This window comes from Mastomys coucha, unplaced genomic scaffold, assembly GCF_008632895.1.
Source record: "Mastomys coucha isolate ucsf_1 unplaced genomic scaffold, UCSF_Mcou_1 pScaffold21, whole genome shotgun sequence".
NCBI lineage: Eukaryota > Metazoa > Chordata > Mammalia > Rodentia > Muridae > Mastomys > Mastomys coucha.
This window is the reverse complement of record NW_022196904.1, coordinates 72354310-72363885: the sequence shown is the minus strand read 5'-3', so window position 1 is coordinate 72363885 and position 9576 is coordinate 72354310. Positions and strand designations below refer to the sequence as shown.

General features: G+C 45.1%; 1 protein-coding gene across 1 annotated transcript in view; it reads right to left on the bottom strand.

Moving 5' to 3' along the window:
* The window catches only part of Adamtsl3 (ADAMTS like 3), a 294408-nt gene extending 285309 nt beyond the window's left edge, over positions 1-9099 (bottom strand). Inside the window, exons 1-2 of the mRNA XM_031384883.1 lie at positions 8971-9099; positions 8189-8290 (exon numbers count right to left, since the gene is read on the bottom strand). Coding sequence (XP_031240743.1) covers positions 8189-8290; positions 8971-9099 — 231 coding nt within the window. The remainder of the gene's footprint in view (positions 1-8188; positions 8291-8970) is intronic.
* Positions 9100-9576: the final 477 nt, after the last annotated feature.

The window sequence follows — 9576 nt, the reverse complement described above, 5'->3', positions numbered from 1 at the left end:
GAGGAGGAGGAGTAGCAAAAGCAGGAGGAGGGGGAGGAAAAGGAGGAGGAGGAGGAACAGGAGGAGCAAGGAGGAGGAAGAGGAAAAATCAATATGCACAGATGTTTAAAAATAGAAAGAAACAAAAGAAAAACATAATCAAAGAACGGCCTTATGATTTGTGTGTAAGACATCCCCTAAGGCTCATGTGTGACATTTGGTTTGCCAGACAGTGGTGGTAGGGATTACTGAAAGTGATTGATTGGATCATGGGGTCTCTGAGTGCAACAGTGGGTTAATATATCAATAGATCTGTAATTTGGTGCTATCATTAGGGGTTAATGAATCCTTAGGAGGTGGAGCCTAATAGAAGGATGTAAGGACATGTCCTAGAAGCATATATCTTGTTTATTCCACTCCACCCATTTTCCTGGTCACCGTAAGGTGAGCAGCTTCCTCTGCCACATTTCCTACCACAGTGGATATCCTGCTTCACCTCAGGCTCAAAGTCATGGAGCCATTTGACCTTGAACCAAAGCCTCTGAAACTAAAACCACGAGTCAGTGAACGCCTCTCTTTTCAGTTGAATTTCTTTTCTCCTCATTCACATTTTCCCCTCACTTTCAGCAAAGAAAGCCTAAAAGCAACCCCTAAGCTAACCTATTATGAAAAGGCTACTTTCCCTCCCACCATGTTTCTTTCACCCATTCCTAGCCTCTAGCAGTATCCCTCTGTGGCAGGCCATATTGTGTACCTAGCCAAAAGAAACCGCTACAAGGTCTCCCCTCCTGGTCCATGAACCTTGTCATTTTTTTTTTTGGCTTCAGTCTGTGGCCTCTCTGGTAGCTCTTCTTCCAAAAACCGCTCTGGGTGCCCAATTTCACCAGATAACTGAAAGACCTGGATTTATCAAATCTACAAGAAGGAAGGGACTTCCTTGCCACAGTAGACTAAGCACACTACAAAGGAATCACAACGTTTTAAGTGTATATTAGTGCAGAAGGAGGTTGAGAGATAAATGAGTTGCACAAATTCTGAAATATTTCAGTATTTAAAAAGAAAATAAGACCAGAAGACAGCTTAGATGTGCATGTAGTTCCTCTTAATAGGATAGTATTCCTAAATATGATACAAAGACAGATAGATCAAAAGAGATTCTTGGAGCAGACTACTTAAAAAGTTTCAATGTTGGTACATCAAATCCACATATAAAAATACAATACAGTGGTGGCACACGCCTTTAATCCCAGCACTTGGGGAGCCAGAGGCAGGCAGATTTCTGAGTTTGAGGCCAGCCTGGTCTACAAAGTGAATTCCAGGACAGCCAGGGCTACACAGAGAAACCCTGTCTGGAAAAAACAAAACAAAACACACACACACACACACACACATATAATGAAAAAATTGGGAAATTATTTACCAAATTATGTGTCAATAACAAAGTTTTAATATTCTTCATTCATTTAAAAAAAATACTTAAAGTTGACAAGAAATCCAAAATAGAAAAAGAGAACGTGGGGATTAAATTTTATTTTTCTACTTCTAATGTCTTTTGTGTGTGCTGTATATAAATCTGAATATAAATCAAGCATGCGCACACATGCCAGGGCTCAACATTATTGTCTTCCTCAATCACTCTTCACTTTAATTTTTGAGACAGGATCTATCACTAATCCTGGAATCCACCAAGTAGGAAAAACTAGCCTACCAGCAGCTCCAGGGATCTTTGTGTCTCTACTCATCCTCCTCAGTGCTGAGATTACAGATGTGCAACTCCATGCTTATCCTTACATGTGTGAGCTTGGAACTTGAACTCAGTTCTTATGCCATTTATCCACTGAGCCATCTCCCTGGTCCTTTATTGATAATGCATTAGGGATCAAAATCATAAAAGTAGTAATATGAGTGGTCTAGAAGTATATATCTCACTAAGTGACTCATGCCTGTAATCTCAGCACTTGGGAAGCTGAGGAAAGAGGATGGACACATGTTCAAGACCAGTCTGCACTATACAGAAAATTCAAGGCCAGCCTGGATACTTTTAGGAAGGTAATTTGATAATATATATCAAAACCCTTAAATTTTAACATAGACTTGTCCCCAAAATGATGTCCAACCAAGAACATTTTTCAACCAAGTAATCACAGATGTGCAAAAGGTGGGTCCTCAGGCATAGTTACAGAAGACCTTAGTAATAGGAAAGAGAACCTGAGAGATAGTCCAATGCTCAGCATCGAAAAAATTATTATTGAAGTCTGATACATTCAAATGATGCAATGTTATAAATACAATAAATACTATTAGAGTCAAATACTCATCACATTGCTTAATAATTTTTAAACTAACAAAGTAAGTATCATGTCCTTTTTTCATGTGTTTAAAAGTATGTGTATGTGTGCATGTGTACATGTGTGTACGTGTGTGTATGTGTGTGCATGTGAACATGTGTTCATGCATGGGGAAGCCAGAAGCCAACCTGGAGTATTGTTATTCAAGCATTGTTCACACTCCTCCTTTTTTAAAAAGGATGTATCATTGGCCTAGGACTGGCCAAATAGTCTAGGCTGGCAGCAAGGCCCAGCCCCAAGAGATCTGCCCATCTCCCCTGCCCAGTACTGGGATTATAGACATCTGCTATCATGTCCGACAAGTTTACGTAGGTTCTGATGGCTGAACTCAGATCCTCATGCTCACTGTGTATCTCAAACAGTTTGCCAACCAAGCCATGCCATTACTTCTTTAAATAAACGTGCATGCTAATATTCCAGTGTCAGAACTGTGTACAGGGATTCCTAAGAAGTTGGAAGAATTTGGGATGATACTGTTTAGCTTAACCTTTGACCTTGTCTGGGCTTCTCACCCTTCCATACGGAGTTCTGCCACTGTTGTTTTCAACTCAGAAACACACAAAGGTAAATTCAAAAGAGAAGACTTCACTAAATTGTAAATTGCTTTTATTATTATGATAGCTAGGCTTCCTGATTGTAAAAGTACTTTCAGAGGAAAATTCTATTAAGTGTCTAAATGGATGCTTGGAGAGCAAATGGGTTTCTGCGAATTTGGCCACAATAATTTATAGCATATATTGGCTGGAGCTCTTCAGCACTGACAAATTCCAGGAAGTAATTGCATAAAATACTTGGAGAGGAAATTGCTTTATGCTTCCATGCTATTTATGGAAATTAGCATCTTTGTAAAAATAAAGCAAGAGGGATCACAATCGTAAACCCTGAAATGTGGCCTCCAGGATGCTCGGCTTGCACTCGCAGACCATTAGTGATGCGGTGTAAGAATGCTGCCCTTATGGAACAGTTACATATAATTGTGGTTTTCTTCTTCCCCTTGTATTGTTAAATCTCTTGCTTTCTCTCAGAAGCATCCTGTGTAGACTTAGGTATGCTGGCGAGCAGTTTGTGGAGAAGATCTTCCTGTCATTCCACTTAATCTCCCAAAAGCTATGCACAGCCCTTTACAGTTTCTCAACTTTCTTCTGTCCCCAAAAGCCCCTCACACCTAGTCCTTCGAGGTGACCCATACATGTCCCAAGATCAAGGTGAAACTGTCAACTTCTTGCCCTAAGCCTAATTCAAAGCCTGAATTCAATAACAACTTTTCTTATTTTTTCCCATTTCCACCTGAACTCTTACCAGGCTCTGTCCCAGTCCAAATGGGTTCCCAAGGGTCCCTGCAGTCATGGAATGTTGTTCACAATCAGCCTTTCACTACTTCTGCAATCCAGGACTCACCATTACCAGGTGGGGCTAGTGCCAGCAGCCTCCTGAGCATCGTCTGCTCCAGTGAGGTCCCAGCAGCCTACCGTCCTGACAATGCTTCCTGCCACCTGATGGAGTCTCCAGAGACCCTGTGCTGCCTGCAAAGAGCTCTTTGAATTCTCTTCAGGCTCTTCCCCATGGCAGCCACAGACTGACCCCATTCATCTTTACCTTCTAACACTTTCTGCATGGTTTGAAATGCATGGTATCTGTGAAAATCCAGAGAAGGAAGCAGATTTAAGAGGCATTTCTGAGCTGGCAACTCATTTCAAAGTGGTTTCAGGGCAAAGACAGCAAGAGAGACATTTGAATATCCCCGGATCAGTGACTAGTCCATAGTGAACCAGGAAGAGAGAGAAAGATTAGGAGTATCCGGGCCAACAAGGAGACAGCTCAGTGAGTGAAGTGCTTTCTGCACAATCATGATCTGCCTTCAGACTTAGCACCATGAAGAAAGCTGCTCATGGTAGTATATGCTTATAACCCCATTCCTGGGAGAGTGGAGACAGGAGGAGCCCTGGCCAGCCTGCCTAGCCAATCAGCAAACTCCAGATACAGTGGGAAACTGTCTAAGAAAATAAGGTGTAAAGCCATTAAAGATACAACCTCTGGACTTACAGACACACACACACACACACACACACACACACACAAAAACATAATTTGCATTTAGGATGAGTGTAGGCCTTTTCTGCTCAGACTCCATCAACACATCTTGGAATATTTATTGGAAATCACACAGAAAGTACATTTATGACATGAAATCTGGAGTAATGGGAAAACTCCTTAGAATCAAGACAAAATGGAGAGGAGGAAAGGCAGAAAGAAAATTAAACGTCCACTGAAGCACATTCCCCTAAGAAAGAATGACTCTAGGGAAATGGCCAAACAGTAAGCAAGGATGTGAGTTACACAGATGTCCACTACACACAGTGGACAGTTAGGCAGGTGCAACTGTTCATGTCCATAACCATAATACCGTGGAAGAAATGCAGACGTGTGGATCCCTGGACCCATACAGCTGACCAATCAGAGGGCTCTGAGTTCAATAAAAGACTCTGTCACAAAAAAAAGAGTGATAATGAAAGATATCCATTGTCAAACAATGTCAAACTCTGGGATGCACACATACACACCTATATAAACACATACACACATGTGCACACACACATATACACATACATGCACAGAGCACACACACAAACCCACACACATAAATACATACATGCACACACAAACATGCTCATGCACACACACATGGAACTTACAGAGAGAGGGGAAAGAGGGAGATCAAGAGAGAGAATCAAAATAAAACATATATGTCTATACAGATACATATGTTTATATAGTTTTATTAACTAGAAATCTTAATTGAGTTTTGTGAACTAAAATCCAGGTTCACCAGAGCCAATTATACTTCTGAAGACTCCATGGGAGAATGCATTCCTTGTCTCCTACCTTCTAAAGGTTTCCAGCATCCCTTAGCTCCTAGCTACATTACTCTTCCAGTTTCCTTGGTAACCTCTTCCACTTCCTCTGCCTCCACTTCATCCTGAGCCTCATTTATGAGAATGCTGGGCTAACCTCTCTAACTCCAGCATCCTCACTCACATGGCAAAGTCTCTTTTGTCACATAGAGAGCACGGGTAGCTTTTAGGGATTAAGACGTGGACATATTTGGGAGATTATTCAGCCTCCCACACTTTCCGGAGGCTTCTCTACCTTAGATGCAGTGGCTCTGTCAATATCACAAATGGTCAAAACAATAGAAGCCTGGAGGGGTAAGGGAACAACTGTTGCCTTCACTAGGAAAATCAGGTCCTAAGGAAAGACCCAAAGCAACACCAACTTCTAGGGCCCAATAGGCAAGAAGAGAGGCCTTTCCTGCTGCCTGAGTGGGAGGAGCCTTCAGCCTCACCAAGTCAAGCCCTGCGCCTGTCACAATAACTTGTAACCAGAAATCACAAGAGCTTACACTTTCCGTGATTTAATGATAAGAATCTCATTTCTATTAATTGCCCCAGGCTTCTTACAGCTCAGCCTTACACATCTGTAAGTCTTCCACCAACTACCTTGTAGCCTACCATGAAGCAAAGAGAACAAGACTGAGAAACATCTTGAGCTCAACTCCAACATTAAAACCATAAGACTGATAGAAGACTTCTTACAGAGCTCAAATGAGCCTGGGGGGAAATACCAGAGACAGTCCTGTCCATTTATCTGCTTTGAAAAGATCGCCCCTACCTAAGATAGGTGCATCATCTCTCCTGAGCTCATGTCTCTTGAGCGCCCCCTACAGCTCCATAGCAGAATATGTCGGCACAATGCGAACTTCCAACTCTTCAGCAAGCAGCCGCAATAGAGTTGACATTCATTGCAGACATCCTTGCTTTGTTTCACCTTTTTCCACTTCACAGTGCATTGCCTCTTGCAAACAATGCTACGAAGTGGGCACTGTTCTGAGTCCCTCTCTACAGAAATAGATGTAATGCACAGAAGTGTGACCCAGCTATACACACAGTGTGCTGCTGCTCTCCTAGCAGTGGGTGGCATAGATGACTGAAACCGTTACCCTATTGCATGGAAACCGCGCTGTCACAGGTGCACAGATATGGAAAAATCCAAAGAGGTCACTGAGTGATTCAACCTGGCCAAATGCCCCCTCAGGACGTGCTTAAACCACACAACAGTGGTACAGAGGGGAGAAGGCAATGGGAAATACTCTACCTTAGAGGCTCAGCCCTTCCTGGCTAAGGAAAGACGTTTCTTGTATCCTACCTCAGCTCCTTTGATGGGATAGAAAAGCAAATCATCTTGCATTTACAACACTGCACGGCGCTCTCCAGAGAAACCCTACACCACACCCCCAACCAGAACTTTTTAAAAGACACATTTTATTTTAAATTATGTGTATTTCTGTATGTGTCTACAGGGTGGGTGTATGCATATAACTGCAGTTTGCTCATGGACACCAGAAGAGGGCATCAGATCCTCCGGAGCTGGCTGTTACCCCACATGCAGGCAGCAGATGTTTTTAACCACTAAACTTCTTTCTCTCCATCCTCTTAGCCTTTCTTCTAACAAAATATAACCATTAAAATATGGTCACAGAGGAACACTGTAAAGCCGGATAAAGGGGGTGATGTCCCTCAGTAATCAGTTGTGTGTGAGCCACAGAATTGATGCGGTACTGAAAAGGGCTTAAAGGCAGTAAATCCAAGAGACTACAGCAAGAGAGCACACACCCCCGCTTCATTTGCCCAGAGTATAGACTTTCATCCATGCCTGCATGCTTGTTTAACAGACTTAAGCCTTTAAGTACTAGGCTGTCTGCTAAGACCATGAGGGTGCACAGACCACAGCCAGAAGTGAAATCCTCAGGGAAGCATTGTCCTGTTCTAAGTCACATAAGACGTTGCACGGGATTAGCAGCCACCCTCAGGACACGGTATTAACTGAAATGTTCCCTGCATTTTTAGGTCAGGGCCCACACACTTCTTGGCTGAATCCAACTGCAAACATATTTGTCTGGATCTCACTTTGTTATAAACCAAAGGGTTGTGGAAGAAATCTGGATGCCCCAGCTATCTTGAAATATAAGAAGGCCCAACAATCCAGGACTTGCATTCCCATTTAGCAAAGGCAAACTGAAGTCGAGCAGGGACTGTTCTTAGTGGAGGGAAATCAAGTGTTGCCCTTGATTGCCCCTCTGTACCACTCCCCATTGTTTCCTCAGCAAAACCAGCAAACTCCTTTGAGTTTGACCAGTAGACAAGCAAGAATGCAATCTATGAGATCAGCGTCTCAGGTTGGGTGGAAAAGGCAAGAGTCTAGAGAAGTGGTTCTCGATCTGTGGGTTGTGACCCCTTTGGGAGGACAGCAGGCCCTTTCACATGGGTCTTCTAAGGCCATCAGAAAACACAGGTCTTTACACTACGATTTATAACAGTAGTAAACTTAGTTACGATGTCACAATGAAATAATGTTATGGTTGGGGGTCTCCACGACGTGAGGAAGAACGTTAAAGAGCCACAGCATTAGGACAGCTGAGAACCACTGCTCTAAAGAAAGAGCCCCACCATAGTAGGGTGTGTTAACAGTGAATCCAGAATCGTTACTTAGTGGCTAACCTAGTGGGGAATCAGGCTCTTCCCGACTTCTCCTGGCCAGCCACACTAGTCAGGAAAGACGGGGTCTACCCAAGCCCCCAAGTCACCAGTGGTGAACAGGTCCACACGGTATCAAAGTCCTGTTCTAGATCCAGAGAAGACCCCAGATCTTTGAGCTTTCCTTACAGAGAAGCCAACTACAATACCATCTGTATAAGATTCTCTACTGGAGCGTTAACACTGATCCTACAACATCTTAATGGGCTAGAATGCTAGTCCTATGCAAAGACAGGTTCGCCCAGCATTCTCCGTGGCCCATTCTATTACCTGCAGAAAACCAGAGACCATAAAGATCATTCCTGTCAGCAGCCACCAGGATCCTGTCCAGGAAGCCATGGGGTCCAATATCGTAGGAGTCTCCCTCACAGCCTACAAAAGAAAAGACAAAAAGAAAATGCCTAGTTTGCAACCAGCTCTGGCTCCCGAGGCAGAATCTGTGAGCTAAGGAACCAACTGGAGGGCAGGGACCCTGACGCCCAAGCAGTGCCTTGGGAATGTTTATGTTGGCCCAGGATGGGATTGTCTGCTGCAGGATGGAGGCAATATGAGGGCTCCCTTTAGGGTGAGTCCACCAAGATCAAGAAGGGGGGCAGAGACTGCCTCCAGTCAGCAACTCATACCTCCAATGATCCAGCAGTAGAGACAACCCTGCCCCAGCCACCTCCTAGCCTGTTTGTCAGCACCAGGGTGTGGCTCTTGGCATTGGGGGGTTTTGGGGGAAGGACCAACCAAAAGCCAAGGGTTAGGGCACCTGCCAGCTTCAATTTCTTGAGGCAACAATGAATCTGAAGCCAACTAAACTAGACCAGAGAGGGAAGGACCCTGCCTAAGGGCACACAGCTAAACAGATCTAGGACTGGAACGCAGATAGGATAGTGAGAGGAATTTCCCACTAGATGATAGAATGTCCTCTGCTTCCAGACCTGCCTTTAATAGAGCTCCGGGGGCCACAGTCCTGCCGAGTGTGATCTTTTAAAGGTGAGGAAGAACAAGGACCGGGAGGGCGACGAGGACCATTTTTCCCCCAATGTGTTTTCCTGTCAGTTTACAGGGAACTCAGTTTGAGTGGAGACTGGAAAAGCCGAGGTCACACTCGACTCCGCTTCGCCTCGCGGGCGCCTTGGCGGTGTCGGTGTCCGGGGGCGGGTCGGTGGCTTCTCTCCATCTGGAGAAAGCATTAAGGCCTGGCTTAATGCGATCCGCAAATGTGCTGCTGTTTCCGACCTGAGGCGGCGACTCTGGGACGAAGGGAGGCGGCCAGGGCTGGGCCCCAGGACCACGCGCCCCTCTTCGCTGGCTCGCACACTTCAGCGCCCGCCACCCTCACGCCTCCTTTCCCTGGCGTGCGTCTCGTCTCGTTTTTCTGCGCTCCAGGCGTGCGAACCTCAGTAGCCAAACCTCCGGACCTTCGAACACTGCAGGCTACGATCAGCCCGCAGTCCGCTGGCCCCGCAGGGTATCCCCCATCATCCAGAGCACCCGTCTCTCGCAGAGGACCAGGGAAGGTTCTGCCCAACGTTCCCGGATCCTGTAGCGCGCGCCTGCCTGGAGCTATATAAGCCCCATAGGGCAGTGCTAGGGTTGTGAAGCCCGGTGAACAGCCTAAGATCCTACTTGCCAGTGGCGTTCCCATCAACTTGCCCAGCCTTACCATC